Source organism: Carlito syrichta, unplaced genomic scaffold (genome assembly GCF_000164805.1).
Source record: "Carlito syrichta isolate Samal-C Ts95f unplaced genomic scaffold, Tarsius_syrichta-2.0.1 Scaffold305874, whole genome shotgun sequence".
NCBI lineage: Eukaryota > Metazoa > Chordata > Mammalia > Primates > Tarsiidae > Carlito > Carlito syrichta.
Window position 1 is genome coordinate 451,796 of NW_007249970.1, and position 17,255 is coordinate 469,050.

The 17,255-nt window shown below is 44.8% G+C and overlaps 1 protein-coding gene across 1 annotated transcript; it reads right to left on the reverse strand.

Moving 5' to 3' along the window:
• Positions 1–466: 466 nt before the first annotated feature.
• NMNAT3 (nicotinamide nucleotide adenylyltransferase 3) lies at positions 467–16,406 on the reverse strand. The gene is made up of 3 exons (XM_008062882.2): positions 16,225–16,406; positions 9,888–9,967; positions 467–1,489 (listed from the first exon to the last, which is right to left on the reverse strand). The coding sequence occupies exons 1-3, from the start codon at positions 16,404–16,406 to the stop codon at positions 1,107–1,109; spliced, it is 645 nt and encodes a 214-aa protein (XP_008061073.1). The 3' UTR covers positions 467–1,106.
• Positions 16,407–17,255: the final 849 nt, after the last annotated feature.

Consider the following 17,255-nt stretch of genomic DNA (forward strand, 5'->3'; position numbering starts at 1 on the left):
TCATAAAACATTAAAAAAGACCCTCTAAAACAGTCAGGCATCTGTTTTACCTCAGTTCCTTTTGAGAAATCTGGAAATCAGGAGTTGTGTTACTAGAGCAGTGTTAAAAATACGTGCTGTATCAAAAATATTGCTTAGCCGGGCTCGGTGGCTCAGCCTGTAATCCCGCGCCTTTGGGAGGCTGAGGTGAGTGGATTGCCTGAGCCCGCAGGTTCGAGACTCGCCTGGGCAGGTGAGACCTCATCTCTACAATAAATCAAAACATTAGCTGGGCGTGGTAGCGCGCGCCTGTAATTCCGGCTACTCGTAAGACTGAGGCGGAAGGATTGCTGGAGCCCAGCAGGTTGAGGCTGCGGTGGCCGGGAGCGTCCACTACACTCCAGTCTGGGCGACAGAGTGAGACTCCAACTCAAAAAAAAATATATATATATATATTTATATATAATATATATAAATATATATATTGCTTGAGGAGCACCACTAAGAAAGAATTTTATTTAAATTTTACGAAAGGCCAGTTAGGCAGCAGACAATGGTTTGTAAGGAAGGGAAGAGTCCATGTAAATCAGCAAGGTGCTGTTTCCAAGTGTTTGACTCCTCAGTTTGTATTCTGTTTGAAACTAGGGCATTGACAAGGCCCACTGTTCAGTAATTAGCATCCTGTCAAATCTCTCCAATCAAGACCAGCACGCTGCACCTGGTCCAGGTTAAAAAACGCATTGTGGACAATTCTGATCTGACCCTCGGGGCCCCTGACGTGCTCAGAACCACATTCAGTATGTACACCATAATTACCATCTACACAGAATAAGTAGGGCTCCTCGTCCAGCAATTCTGAGAGATTTTGCCTGATCCCAACGACCTGCCACGCCATTTTAACTTCTTTGGTAAACATCTGTTTTTGTGACGTAGACGTTTCCTTCCCAACACATGAAGGTTATTGCTTCCCAGGACAGAACACTTTGCAGGAAAAGAATCACTGTGGGAATAAAACAAATGGGAAATGGAAAAGCAAACAAATAAACAAAAGCAAAACCCAAACTTGAACAGCCCTCTCCCCAGCAGGCACTTGGTGGAGGCAGCGTGGCTGGCCCCCAAGTCCCTGCCTAGTGTGTCTTTCTTTCGCTGCTCTGGGTGCTGTTGCCTTTCCAGGCACTGTCCCTGATGTACAGGTTGTGGTCTTTGATGTAGGCGATGACAGCGTCAGGAAGCAGGTACTTCACGCTCTGTCCTTGGCCCAAGGCTCTCCTGATGTAGGTGGCGCTGATCTCGTTCTTCACGGGCTCCCTGGCCAGGTGAATGTTGTGCTGGTACTTGCGCAGGATGGGCGATTCTGAGATGTACGCCTGTGGGTCGTGGCCTGCCCGGCCCACGCACACCAAGCCAAATTTCTCCATGATTTCCTGGATGTGCGCGTCCTTCCACAGGTTAGGGGTCTGGAAGGTCTTCAAGATGTCTGCCCCACAGAGGAGCTTCAGCTCAGGCACAGCTGCAAAAACAAGGGTGGGCCCAGCAACGTTAGAGAGGCGTCATTGCCAGGCAAGATAACATCATATTCCTTTGGAAAATCTCACAAGATGCTTTTCTTGGAATATACTGAGACCGCAATGCCTCCATGTTCATGAGTTAAAAAGAAAAGTCTTGCACACGAATTGGAAGCTATTTCAGGGCATACCATTATGAGTAATGATTGAATCAATGCATCTTTTGTTTAATATTGGCAAAGTGCCAAGTACACAAAAGACTTTTTTTCTGCATTCTATCAGGAGTTTGTCTGGTCACTTCAGTCACAGCAGAGGATTCCAGAGGTGGCTGTGTTGTGCCCAGAACCACATCCTTTGATAGAAGGTAAGGTCCTCAGTGCCCCAAGACCATCACACTTGGACCAGTCACTGCCCTACTGGAAATCCATTTCAGGCCTAGTGTTACAGGTTACTAGGTACTAGTGCCTGGTACTTTTTATATACAAAGCTCATCATAAAGATTAATTATATAGGCTCTCTGGATAACCAAATGGTCTCTAAGACTGCAGTGGGTAGCCTATTCATTTCAGTTTCCAATAAAGCAAAGCTCCAGAACAACTGATCAATGTGGGTAATCCTCTGGAATTGGTTCTAACAGAACGCTGATTGTGATGGTTATATAATACCTAGCATTTGTTGGGAAATTACCATGGCGCTATTACTAAGCGCTTTATGTGTGTAACACCATGTGATCTCCAGAACAACCTTATGAGCTAGGTATTTTTATGCCCATTTTGCAGAGGGAGAAACTGAGGCACAGAAATCACTCAGCTAGGCAGAGAAGCCAGGAATCAAACCCAGGGAGCCATCCTTGAGGTGGGGCATTTGTAACTGCTAGGGTTTGTCGCCGCCTGCTGGTGGGAATCTGTACTTGCATTATAAACCCAGAAGACCTTCATGGAGTGCTCAGACTAATTTTCCTGTCCCTTTTGAGTGGGCTAATCTGAAGAGGAAAAACTAAGTCCATGCTAAATGCAAGTTACGGGATCTCTGGTCCTTCCAGAAGCTGATTCCACCTTCAGGAGATGGCAAAACCTGGGATCCTAGAGTGCTGGGCATCTCTGTCACTATGAAGCCTCAGGAAGGAGGCTGCAGGGCTGGGGAAATCTTGGTGGAAATGGCCAGCTTGGGATCCTCTATTGTGGAACCTTCGAAGGAGTCTGGACCTGGACCAGAGAGACGGGTTTACAAAGGAGCGCTGCAGTGGCTGTGGCAGGGAGAGTGAGAGAGACTGGTGGTGTCTTGCAAGTCCTGGCCTCAGCTGGGCACACGCTGCTGCAGGGCTGTAGCCAAGACCTTTCCTTCTCCGCACCTCGGTTTCCCCAACCATGAGATGATGGGCACTGGACTCATTTAAAACAACCGAAGTAACTACAGAAACACAGTTTTCAAACACTCTAGCAGCATGCTATTGGTATAGCAAACGATATTCAAGCCTTCCATCATCCTTGCATGTGAGTTCTTAGTGATTATATACTAAGAGTCTACAGCCAGGCACCTTAGATCCAAATTCCGGTCCTGCCATTCAATAGTTGATGTGATCTCAACTTTAACATGAGGATTTTAACAGTACTTACCTTATAGGCTAACTTTAGAATGGAATGAGTTTATACATGTAAAGTGCCTAGAATAGCGCCTGGCACAGAGCAAGTGTGGTATGTGTTAATTACCCTTCATTTATTCCTTCATTTACTCATCCATTTTAGTCATTTATTGCCCAACCTATTTATCAAAACATCCACTCAACATTTATGGATTGTCTCCTCAGGGTCTGGTCTTTTGAAACCAATAAAACTGCATTTAAAAATTATTCAGTGACTCACATTTTTCATTAATCTGGGCCGGCCCCATTGATCACAACATATATGTGGACTTCTTTCTTTCTTCCTTTTTTTTTTTTTTTTTGATTAGGGAACTCACTCTGTTGCCCAGGATGGAGTGCATTGGCATGATCACAGCTCACAGCCACCTTGACCTCTTAGGTTCTGGCAATCCTTCTGCCTCAGTTTCTCAAGTAGCTGGGACTACAGGCACATGCCACCATACCCAGCTAATTTTTGTATTTTTTGTAGAGATGAGGTTTTGCTATGTTGCCCAGGCTGATCTCGAACTCCTGGGCTCAAGCAATCCTCTTGCCTTGGTCTTCAAAAGTGCTGCAATTACAGGCATGAACCACAGTGCCTGGCCCTATTATGTGGATTTGAACTGATCTGCATCTGTGGAGTTTTACTCTAATTTCTTACTAATCCAACCACTGGAGTACAGCAAGAGACCAGCGCTTGGTCTTTCAAACAATTGGGTGGCTTTTATGTGGTTCTCCTATGGGGGTGGTTCAATGATGTGCATTTAATTCCCAGGTGTTTTGGAGCCTTGGGCACATCCCCTCTGTTCTCACAGGTCAGAGGACAGAGAAGACACCACCTTCTTCTCCCAATAGACTTTTTTTGTGAGAACAATTTCTATATATCAGCTTCAATACTGGGTACTGTTTGAGTCATTAACAATGACAATAGGGAAGATTATTCACTTTGACCTTTCCTAGAGGGGATAAGGGCCATACTTTCCTGCCCTCCAAATAAAAGACAGGTCTATGAGGCCGGTGGTGCCTGTTATTACATGATTAACAGTATCATGCGACAGATCACTTCTCATGGCAGTGTGTGCCTCAGATCCCCATTCTGGGCAGTCCTGTCTTCAGGGTCACAAAAGCATTCTCATATCCCTCCCAAATCCTTTTACGACACTGCTACAACATTTTCAGACTGGGTGACTCTGTCCACATCCAAATTATGTAAATCCAGAAACGCTGCCATGTGATTAGTCTTAACAGTGATGCAGGGTCTTAAACAGGATATCTATGGGCATTTTGGGGGCAGTGCGCTCTGTCTTTGAGTAGCCAAAGGCTTTGAAAAGCAGATAAGGCTGAGCGTGGTGGCTCAAGATGTAACCCCAGCACTTTGGGAGGCTGAGGTGAGAGGACTGCCTGAGCTCAGGGGTTCGAGACCAGCCTGAGTAACATGGTGAGACCTTGTCTCTACAATAAATAAAAAAATTAGCTGGGCATGGTGGTACATGCCTGTAGTTCCAGCTACTTGGAAGACTGAGGTGGAAGGATAGCCTAAGCCCAGCAGGCTGAGGTTGTGGTGGTCATGAGTGTGCCACTGTACTCCAGTCTGGGCGACAGAGTGAAACTCCAACTCAAAAAAAAGAAAAGAAAAGCAGATAAATCCTGGTATTTACACAGACTGTGAGGAAAGTGTCACTAGGACCTTTGAAAGTTTGATTATCCTGAGTCTATGACATCCAAGAGCACCAATCTTGAGGTCAGTCAGGCCTGGGTTTGAATTTTAGATCTGCTGGGACCCAAGAAAAATTACTTAGCCTATGGGCCTGTTCTTCCATTGTAAAATGGGGGACATTAAGTCTATTTTGGAAGTTATGAGAATTGAGTGAGGGAGATCATGTAATATAATCATTATCTGGTGCAGCTTATGAAACACGCCCACTGATAGTGATGTCTGTCATACTGCCTCACAAACACTCCAAAGTATGGAGCTTTTGGGTCTAAGCAGGACCTAGAGATGAAGTATCTAACACGCAGCCCCAACATTGACCATACAAAGCCAACTTGGAATAGTCAGGGTAAGATGGAAGCAGACAAAGTGCCTGTTCTGTTGGTATGGACAGGGAATCTTCTGACCCTTGCTGAGCTCTGCTCAGCCCCCTCAGCCAAGGGCAGGGGTAGCCTTCACAAAAGACAGAGTCAGGCCAGGAAAGGACATCATCCATCCCAAGGTGTCACACTCAAGCAGCCCAGAATGTAGCCATCCGATGGCTCTGGGCGAGTCCGAGGAGAACTGCAAATCACAGAAGTGATCGGCAAGCAGGGCTCTGGCAGCCAGAAAATGCTGAGCTCATCGTGTCATCTGCAACCCGAGTGTAACAGCACACCAATAAAATACATAGCACACAAAATGGCCTTTTAGAAATATGTCACTAGTAACACACATGGCACCTCATCAAAAGCAGACCTACGCGCAGAAAAACGCCATCTTTCTTTTTTTATTACTCTCGTTTTTCCTCCTGATTACAAACATAAAACTGTGTTCATTATGGAATGTATGGAAAATGTGTAAGTACTTAAAGTAGAAAATAATAACAATAATGATTCTGCTTTCTACAAAAAAACCATCAAGGTTTTAGTGTGTTTTCTTGGTCCTTTCTATTTAGACGTAAACAGATGGGAAAATATATTCACATTTTTATATACTTGAGATTATACACAGTATTGTATCCTGATTTTTTCCCCACTTCCTTCGTAAGTGTTTTTCTATGTCATCAAAACCTTTTATGTAGATTCTTCGTCCTATGTATATGGTATAATTTACTTACACATTCCTTTATATTTAAACATGGAGGTTGCTTCTATTTTCTGCCATTGTGAAAATTGCTATGATAAACATCTTTCTGCATAAATCTTTGTCCCAATTTATAATTATTTCCTTCACCAGATTTCTAGAAATGGAATTTATCAAGCAAAGAGCACACCAATTTTTTTTTTCCTCTTTTAATTTTTATTTTAAAATTGTGGGGGACAATTCAGGGTTAGGTATACAAATATTCATTGTGCAGGTACCCTTGTTGATGAGGTGTGCCCCCCCTTCCCCAGGCAGATATCGACTATGGCCAATCCCAGTCGCCCCCACCACCCCAGCCCGCAGTTTCCCACTACTGTCAATCCTTTTCTTATAGTATTACTGTAGTTGTTCAAGGTTCACTTATGAGTGAGAACATGAGCACACCGATTTTTGAAGTCCCTGATACATTTTAGTAAACTGAGAGACCCACTTTTCACTTCATGTGAACATCCCTTTTTAACAGTTATGCTAAATTGAATAAGATGAATAGGATTTGGGGTCTGAATAGAGAGAAAGAGGCCCCCAACAATTTAGGGCCACACGGAATAGGCTAGTAACCCCAAAACAGTGAATCTGGAAAGAACTTTGGGCGGTCTTTGACAGAGGAAGAGACCCTATGAACAAGAGCAGCTGGGGCTGGATGGATGGATTCAGGGAGGATGGATTCTGAACTGGGCCTCACAGTATCCAGTGGATAGGTTTTAAACAGGGAAGCCAAGAAGGGAAGGGGAAGGAAGGGCAGGTCAGGCAGAGAGCTGAGACAGGGATTCTAGAAGCATCCGCAGAGACGTGAAATGTGAGAGAGAGGTGGGGAGCCTCAGTATGGCATCCCTCCTTGGTCACTCTGGGTGCCTCCCTCCCTGGTGGCGTGGCGTGTCCCACACTTATGCCGACTCCCACCTGTGTGTCTTCCTCGGCCTGCCCCTCTGCCCAGAAATGCTCCCAACCTCCATAACCTACTCATCCTACAAGTCTTGGTGCAGGTGTCTCCTCTTCCGTGCAGCCTACCTAATTCACGCCTGGACTTGTCTCCATTCACACCTTGTTTCCAGCCGCAGGCTGGGGCCCGCTGTCTCTGTTCCTAGCTTGAGCCCACAGCCTGGCCCCGGGAAGTGCCCTGTCGCGGGTTTTTGGGAATGCCTGCTGAGCCAGAGATGAGCAGAAAGCACGCAGAGGCTGAGAAGGAGCACCGGGCACAGTGTTCACAAGGGACGGGCGGGAAGGAGTCCACGCAGGCAATGGAGCAGAGGCAGAGACCAAAGAAACGCAACACACAGGACATACGGTGACTGTAATAGGAGACACTGTGTCTCCTGCTTACAGTCTTAGTTTAGTGCACGGCTCCCAAAACTGGCTGAAAGGAAAACCCCCAGAGTGTTTCTTAAATATCCAGATTCCTGGGTCCCACTCCCACTCATGAGGTCTGGGAAGGGGCCTGGGAATTATTAATAAGCCCCACTGGTGATTCTGCTGTGAGTGATCCTTTGGCCAGCAGCTGGAGACTGCTGCGTGGTACCTTCAGGGACCGGTAGCATTTCCAAGTTCTTTTAAAGAGTGTTTCCTAATCACGCTCAGGGGACACTAGTTCTAAGAAATACTAACAAGAATTTTAAAAAGAGTTCTATGTGTTGAATAGGCATCACACTGCCTAACTTCAAGTTATACTACAAGGCTATAGTAACTAAAATAGCATGGCACTGGTACAAGAATAGACAGATAGACGAATGGAACACAATAGAGACCTCAGAAATAAAATCACATACCTACAACCAACTGACCTTCAACAAAGCTGACAAAAATAAACAATGGGGAAAGGACACCCTATTCAATAAATGGTGCTGGGAAAATTGGCTAGCCATATGCAGAAGAACGAAACCAGACCCCTATCTCTCACCATATACAAAAATTAATTCAAGATGGATTAAAGACTTACATGAAAGACCTGACACTATAAAAACCCTAGAAGAAAATCCAGGAAACACTCTTCTGGATGTCAGCCTAGGCAAATAATTTATAATGAAGACTCCAAAAGCAATCGCAACAAAAACAAAAATAGACAAGTAACTTACACCCATCAGAATGGCTATTATTAAAAAGTCAAGGAACAACAGATGTTGATGTGGCTGAGGAGAAAAGGCAATGCTCACTCACTGCTGACGGGATTATAAACTAGCTCAACCTCTATGGAAAACATGGAATTTCTCAAAGAACTAAACACTGAATTACCATTCGACCCAGGGATCTTGCTACTAGGGATCTACCCAAAGGAAATCATTCTATAAAATATGTTCTCATTGCAGCACTATTCACAATGGCAAAATCATAAACCCAACCTGAGTGCCCACTGATGACTAAGTAGATAGGAAAATGTTGGCAGGGCTTGGTGGCTCAGCCTGTCATCCCAGCACTCTGGGAGGCCCAAGTGAGTGGATTGCCTGAGCTCACGGGTTCAAGACCAGCCCGGGGAACTTGGCGAGACCTCATCTCTACAATAAATCAAAACGTAGCTGGGCGTGGTAGCACATGCCTGTAGTGTGGGCTACTTTGGAAGGCTGAGGTGGAAGGGTTGCCAGAGTCCAGCAGGCTGATGCTGGGGTGGCCGTGAGTGTGCCACTGCACCCCAGTCTGGGCAATGGAGTGAGACTCCAACTCAAAAAAAGAAAAAAGAAAATGTGGTATATAAACACTATGGAATACTACACAGTCATAGGAAAGAATGAAATCATGTCCTTTGCAGCAATAGTGATGGAGCTGGAGAATATCATCCTAGGTGAACTGACTCAGAAACAAAAAACAAAACACCACATGTTCTCACTTAGATGCAGGAGCTAAAAGGGCACAAAGATGGAAATAATAGATAGTGGGGACACCAATAAGGGGAGAGGTGTGAAAGGGGGCTAGGGCTCAGAAATTACCTATTGGGTACAATATTCACCATCTGGAAAATGGGCCACCTGAGACCCAATCCCCACCCATAAACAATATGTCCATGTAACAAACATGCATGTGTACCCCCCAAAAGTAAAATAAAAATGGAAAAAAAAATATGCACAGAAGTGTTATGGTCAGTATACACATATGAATACATCTTAAAAAGTCTTCAATAAACATAAAATTAAAACTTAAAAAAAAGAGTTCTATGCTTAAAAAGTGGTCAGAATGGCTGCAAGCTCTTTCCTTTTCTTATAGAGTCACAAAGCACAAGGACACAATAGAGGCTCTGAAAAGTTCTTCAGTACAGAAACCGTTTTAGGTGTGTTTGACCTTGGCATTCCTGAACCCTTCTGACTTGGAAGTAGTGTCCCGCCATCCAAAATTGGGAGACTCTGAGGTTGGGCCTGCTGGGATCTCCCAGTGCTCTTGCTTATTTGCATGAGGGCTGTGCATTTGACCCTAACACCAGGGCTGCTCATACTCAGAAATCACAGCCAACAAGCTTCTACAGAAAAACAGGAAGTGAAAACAGGGTAGAAACCCAGGCTTACAAATTAAGAGGATAATCCAAATCGACTTTAAATTCCCTTAAAAATAGGTCTCCTCTTCTGAGTGAACCATTGAGTACATGGCTATAAAGTATTAGTCTCTCTGCGCAAGTTTTAAAATAACATATTTTGTATTAAAATGGCTAAGGCTAAGAACCTCAGCAGTGCTCATCAGTTTATCCCTGTGTGGCCCTGGTTGTAATCCACATCCTAAGCACAAGTCACAAGGGTAGGTAAACTCCTTTGGGACAGAAAATAAACTAGCACAGCAACTGAGGGGGTGGGGATGGGGGCGGCAGACTGCCTAACCTTCAACCTCGGAAGTGTCACCCCAGTCAGGCCAATCTCAAATTCCTTATCTGTGCTCAGAGGGTTGGACTCAAGTCCTCTGCAGCTGTGAGCCCTCAGTACTCACAGAATCCCTGACACCTCATTCTCCTAAAGACAAGAAGGTCAGCACCCACCTGCAGGGGCCGGGGAGAGTGCCTTGTTGTCTAGGCCTTCTCTCTGGGGTGGAGATCGGAGCAGCTCGCTGTGGTGATGCCTGCATCATAAACACATGGGCTCAGGGTGTGTTTGTCCTCCAGTCCTTATTTTAAGCCTCAATGTGCTTTTATCCATTTTCGTTCGCTCATTCCATAAATGTCTGTTGAGGGCCTACTATGTGCTAGGTACCGTGCCACGTGCTTGGATGGAAGGCCATCTGGGTCCTCATAGAGAGCCTATCCAAGACAGTTCACTACCTTAGTGTGACTTGAGTGAAGGTGGAAAAATTAGCTATCCTTTTGACATTAACAGGAGTGAAGAACGTGGGCTATCAGACAGGCCTGAGTTCAAAACAAGCATTTTCATTTGTGAAGCAGGGATAACAATCCCTGCTTTTAAACGTTTGTCAAGGTAAATGAACCATGAGCCATGCACATTCAGCACTGGCACAATACATGGTTCACAGCTGGCACCCAAGAAAGCTGCTTGGTCTGATTAGAAGCTAGTATTTTTGAAGGCAATAGGGTGACAGCCAAGAGCCAGGGCTTAGAGCCAGATGGCCTGGGCTGAATCCCGGGTCCCCCACCAGCTGGCTATGTGACCCTGGGTGAGTGATTTTGGGTCTTTGTGTGCATGGTTCTGCATCTGCCAGTGAGAAATAACGACAGTGCCCACATCTCATGGGTGGCCATGAAGATTAAAGGGGTTAATACACGCAAAGTATACGGAGCATTTCAAATATGACTAGACATATCAACTTGGCATGCCTAGCCTCCTTGGCAACTTTTATCTCCTGTAGTCTATAAGAAACCTGTACCTCCTCTTTTATCAAACACAGGCCATCACTCTACACCCTTCTTGTATCAATGAGATCTTCCACCATTGACTGACTGTATTATGCATTTACTGGAGCTGTGTTTAGGAGGGAGCAGTGCCTGGTGGAAAAGCATATGCTTTTCAGCCAGAGTTGTGGGGTGGGGTTCAAATTCAGGTTTTCCTGCTTGAATGACCCCGGATGAGCCTCTGACACTCTCAGAGCCTCGCTGACCTTATCTGTTAATGGGTCATGAAAGTTAACACTGGCCTATCTATACTGAGTATCACAAGGCTACGAATGAGACAGTGCTTCTGCCCTGCCAGGTGCCAGGAGAGCTGCCCGCTGCTGATTATAATTGGGAGTGGGCATGCTGTGAAGGTTAAGTTCTAGAATTAGACTATCTGGGTCAGAATTCTGCTTCTAACTAATAGCTGTGGAATCTTGGCATCCCCAGTTTTCTAATCTGTAGAATGGGAATAGTGATAGTACCTACCCCAGAGAACTCTTGTGAGGATTAATTGAAAAGCTTAGCACTGGCCCATATTCAAAAAGAGCCCAGTAAATGTTAGCTGTTATTATTATTATTACTCTCAGTCCATCTTCCCAACAGATTGTGAATGAGGACCCCACTGAATTCATCTTTATATTCTTAGCACCCAGGAAAATAATCCTAAAGTCTGCTAGGAACAGGAATGATGGACAGAGTAGATGAATGAATACATTTAACTGTAGTTCAAAGCCCTTCTGATTCTCTCAGAGTCTCAGTACAATCTTCGTAGAGCCTAGCTGGACTCTGTTTTCATTATTGTTTTACTGCTTTAGTTTTGAAAAGTTTCATCCTGAGAATTGGCTCCTGGGTTGGTCTGGCCTCTTGCATCAGATTGAGTAGATCTGAGTCCACTTTCTAACTGTAGGACTGAATATTTTATAAGCCTCCATTTCCTCATTTGTAAAATGGGGCTAAACTCAGCTACCTCTCAGAGTTGCTGAGCTGATTAAATACAGTATATGAGAAAGAGCCAGGCCCACATAGTGGGTGATCAATAAAAAGTGGTATTGTCATTTTATTTTACTTATCTTGAAGTTCCTAGCTCAAGTTGACTCTACTTTGAATATGAGCTGGATCTCTGGACTTTGTTGTGCAAATGGTTACTTTGGTACAAAATGTATTTTCCCCGGGAACTTCCACTCTGCATCCGTGGAACATGGCCATTGCTTTCTCTTGCTGCCTGCCTGAGTGGTACCCTGGGTCTGTGGATTGACGCTGAAACATGTTCTTGGTGTTCTCAGAAGCCTCACTTGTCTCCAGGGGAACCCCATCAGAGGATAACTGTGGCAGGAGCAAAGTCAGCCACATCGTGTTGCCAGCCTGCAGAGCCCTGCTTCTGAAGTTGCCACAAGCTGGCTTCAGAGCTGAACAAATAGGAACTCTATCTCCTGCTTATTTGTTGTGTAACTGTGATTAACTTAGCCTCTCTGAGCCTCAGTCACTTTATCTGTAAAATGAGGACAACATAAGGTCATGTTAGCAGAGGGGTGTGTGCAATGGTGATAACGGTGGTGATGATTATGATGATGATAATGATAATGCTGGACCACATTAAATGGCATCGTGACTAAGGCCTTCTCCCCTATAACCCAAGGAACAGGTGAACGAAATAAGTTACCAAATGTTCTAAAGGCATGAAAATTGGCCTAGATTTTTAAAAAATAGAATAAAAATCAACAACCTAATCAAGAGAAAAAGAATCCTCAATAAACCCCACAGTAATTAACATCATAGAGATGTTTGTCACTATGTCACTGATATGTTGATTGACTGCAGACTCTATCAAGAAGATACTAAATGGTACAAAAGATGGAGTGGCTTTCTGCCATGTTTCTAAAACTACCTGAGTTTACCATTTTAACCAGTTTTGTTTTGTTTTGTTTTGTTTTTTGACTCAGGGTCTCACCTTTCCCCAGACTGGAATGCAGTGGCACAATCATGGCTCACTGAAGCCTCAAATTCCTGGGCTTAAGTAATCCTCCCTCCTCAGCCTCCCAAGTAGCTGGGACTACACACGCATGCCATCATGCTTGGCTAATTTTTTGTAAAGACGAGTTTTCACTATGTGGCTCAGGCTGGTCTGGAACTCCTGGACTTAAGCAATCCTTCCGCCTCAGCCTCACATAATACTGGGATTACAAATGTGAGACGCCATGCCTGGCCAATTTTAACCAGATTTTTGACCTAAAAAATCCCCCCACTTTTGATAATTTTAGGAAAATGTTAGTAAGCACATTATCTATGCAATGGATACGTTTTCTAGATGAAGTTCATTTCAAACAATAAAAAAAGCCTTAATCAGCTAGTGGATAAAACTGCGTAGATGATTTATATCAGTGGTTTTTCAACACTGGTTGCACAAAAACATCATCTGGGGACCCTTATAAAAACAGCCATGCTTAGATCCCACCCCAGACAAATCGAAATCTCTTGTGGAGGAAGATGAGCATTTTAAATAAACTTCCCAAGTGATTTCTGCAGTGAGAGTAGAGACCACTGGTTTGGGTGAATCTCAGGACTGAATACAAGCCTGATTCACACACTTGACAACTGAAGTTCTGGGGCTCAACTCTAGCCACATAATTAGCATCACTAGGGAGTTCTTCTTTTTTTTTTTTTTTTGAGTTGGAGTCTCACTCTGTCGCCCAGACTGGAGTGCACTGGCCGCTCCCGACCATCGCAGCCTCGACCTGCTGGGCTCCGGCGATCCTTCCGCCTCAGCCTTCCGAGTAGCCGGAACTACTGGCGCGTGCTACCAAGCCCGGCTGATTTCTTTTTGATTTATTGTAGAGATGAGGTCTCACCAAGTTGCCCAGGCGAGTCTCGAACCCACGGGCTCAGGTCATCCACTCACCTCAGCCTCCCAAGGCGTGGGATTACAGGCTGAGCCACCGAGCCCGGTGGGAGTTCTTAAACATTCCATGCCCCAACCCAGGCCAATGACATTCCAGTCTCTGAAGTTAGACTCAGATACTGGTACTTTTTATTTTCTTTTTTTGAGTAGGAGTCTCACTCTGTCACCCAGGCTGGAGGGCCGTGGCATGCTCCCAGTCACTGCAGCCTCAACCTGCTCAGACGATCCTCCTGCCTTAGTCTTCCAAGTAGCTGGACCTACAGGCACACGCCACCACGCCCGGCTAATTTTTTGATTTATTGTAGAGATGGGGTCTCACCAAGTTGCCCAGGCTGGTCTCAAACCGATGGGCTTAGGCAATCCTCTCACCTCAGCCTCCCAAAGTGCTGGGATTATAGGCGTGAGCCACCACGCCCGGACTCAGACATTGGTACTTTTAAAAGCTCCCTAGGTAATTTGAGTGTGCAGCCAGTACTGAGAAACTCTGGACTAAGGAATATAGTTAAAAAAAAAAAAAAGAAAAGAAAAAGAAAAAGAATGTGCTCAGGCAAATCTTAGCTCACACCTACATTTTGCAACGGAAGCATTAAGTAACCATAAATAGTACTGTGGCTAACTCCTATTTATCCACAAATGGCTTATTGGTTTTGAGGATAAATTACATGCCAGCATTAGGGATGTGGGGAAGGTAGCTAACATTATCGAGCACCCACTACAAGCCAGGTGTTTTGCCTACATCATCTCATTTAATTCACACAGTATTATAGTGAAGTAGGTGATGTCACTTCCATCTTATGAGGTGAGGAACTGAGGCTCAGGGAGATTAAATCACTTATATCAATCGTTCAGCTGGTCAATCTGGCTCCAAAACTTGTACCCTAGGCCACACTGCCTCTCACAGGGTGGAGGAGAAAGTGTCTGTTTCTACCTACACATCAAAGCTAAATTACTTGTTGGTAATTTATCTTATTTTATTTTTTATGACTTCTATTCCTCTCTCTTAGTCTAGATACATGAGAGATGACTATATGACTCATTCTAAAAGGATGATCTAAGTGCAAATTTATTCCCTATATAGTTTTCAATATATGAGTCTTTGTGTACACCAGTAGGTAGTGTAAAAAAATTAAAGGGAATATGTGTCCTCAAATTATTTCATAATTGCTCTCCTTTTAATTTGGTGATAGGTTCTGAAACCAGCACTGTAGCTGCTGAATGCTTCTGGCCGGTTCTTTCCCCAGTGAAAGCTAAGTAATAAGGACCAGGATACAAAAACTAAATGCTTACCTTTACTAAACATTTTTCTTCCAAGTGATGTTGAAGATAGATAAAAAGAGAAACCAAAACACATTATGAACAGGCCTGCCAAGGACTTGATCTTGTCCCTTGTGCTTCCCATTTCCTGCTAATCCCAGTGTCTCCAAGAAGATAAGAGACGTAGCCCACAATTTGCAATCCTTTCCAGCAGGATCAGTTAGAGGTGAGGCAGGCCCACCTCACAGTCCCCATAGCCAGGACAGGTGTGACTTCCAGCTCCTCTGGCAAATCTCCTTCAAGTTTCCAGACGCAAGTCAGTGACCCATTGTCCTAACATGCAGGGTTGGCTTGGGACTTTTACATAGCTTTATTACTTATGCTGAGCACTAATAATAATTCCAGAAGAAAAAATAATTTTGAGTAGCTGTTTCTAGATTTGCAGTTTTTTCCCCTATTTTACATAAAAGTCTGGGTCTATAGAGCCCGGGAATTGTACAATTAGAAAAGATGGCTTATCTTGGTGATGCAGTTTTCAACCTAAACAACGATAAAAATAAAAGTCCCTCCTACTCAATACTATTTTGTGACTCTGTGTCAGAAAAGTTATTTACATTTAAAAAATTCTCATTCGTTTTGTCTTTGTTGTTGCTGTTGTTGTTGTTGTTTTAGTTTAGGTCTGACTCTGTTACCCAGGCTGGTGTGCAGTGGCATGATCATGGCTCACTGCAGCCTCCATTTCTTGGACTCAAGCGATCCTCAATCCTCAACCTCCAAAGTAACTGGAACTATGGGCATGTGCCTCCATGTAGGCCTGGCTAATATCTTTTACTTTTTGTAGACAAGGTTTTGCTATATTGCCCAGGCTGGTCTCAAACTCCTAGGCTCAAGTAATCCTCCTGTCTTGGCCTCCCAAAGTGCTGGGATCACAGGCATGATCCACTGCTCCACTGTGCCTTGCCTAGTGTTCTTTTAACAATTTTTGGTCCGCATTTTGCAAGTGAGAAATGTGACTCCGAGAAGTTAAACCACTTGCTCAAAGTCACATGGTTACTAAGTGGTGGCAGGGGACCCTGACACTATAGTCTTCTGAAACAAGATTGGGGGTTTCCACAGATTACATCCTGAAGGACAGTGGCTTGCAATTTTTTTTGACCCAGAAACTCTCTGAAAACTTGAATCTATTGGTCTTTCTCCTTCCTGAGGAGAAATACTTCTCAGACCTTGGCTGAGAAGAATCGGGTGAAGCCCTGCCCAACATCCCACCCTGCCTTTCCCCTGATGGGCTCCGCAGACACATCCCTTGGACCCTAGTCATCACTCAGGAGCATGACCCGTTACCTCAGCACCTTCACTGTCTCCATCCACTGTGTCTGCTCGCTCTCCCAGGGGTCCACCCGGATCCAGTCAGATGTCTGCAGGGCCAGCCGGGCCATGGACACTCGGTGATGGGAAGCTGCGAGGTCTTTCTTCCCATAGTTGTCATTGACAGGAGAGATGATACCCTGGATCACCTGGTACATTCCTAGGCAGGGAAGAGCAGTGGTGTTGCACAACAGATAGATGCTCACCGCATGGCAGCTTGAATTCAGACAGGGGCTAAATTCTCCATGCCTTGTGCTGATGGGAGCGGAGCTTGGCATTCTCCCCTGGGGGGGCGGGGCTGGGTGCAGCTCCTTTAGGCAAGGGTAGAGGCACTAACTCAGGGGCCACGTGCCTCTCCCCTAGAGCCTTCTACAGCCCAGAGTAACACTTCTACTGGGAGGAAGGCTGTGAGGGTGGAGCTCAGATTAGGGTCTCATACAGCAACCTGGACAGTTAGGGGCAGAACACGTTTGAGGTACATCGTGACCTCTCCCTCTGTGGGACTTAACAGGGGCACTATTTTTGTTCTCGAATGATGTATATCTCGAAGGATGATAGTTATATGTCTTGTTAGCCCAGATAGGGATTTTGAGGATGAAGATGAAGGGATGGAGTTGAACATGAATCAGGGTTGGTGGCTGGTGGCCGTAGATGGACTGTACAGGACACCACTGACTTGGGAGAAATGAGGGGTAAGGGAATGGAAGGTCCACTTTGGAACAGATATGGGCTCTGCTGATTAGCAATGAAAACTGCCCTGTAGGTCTTCAGTTTTGTCTTATTTCCACATGAGATTCATCTGGTAAGAGAGAAACTTTTATGTGTTAAGCCCCTGAGATTGGAGGATTTGTTATTGCAGCTAGCTTAGTCCATGGTGACAAATATGTTACTTGATGAGATAGTCTCTGCTATTCCTAATTTAAGAACTTCGGTCATGAATGAGTGAATTTTATCAAATGTTTTTTTCTGCAACTCTTAAAATGATTGTGTGATTTTTCTGCCTTAGT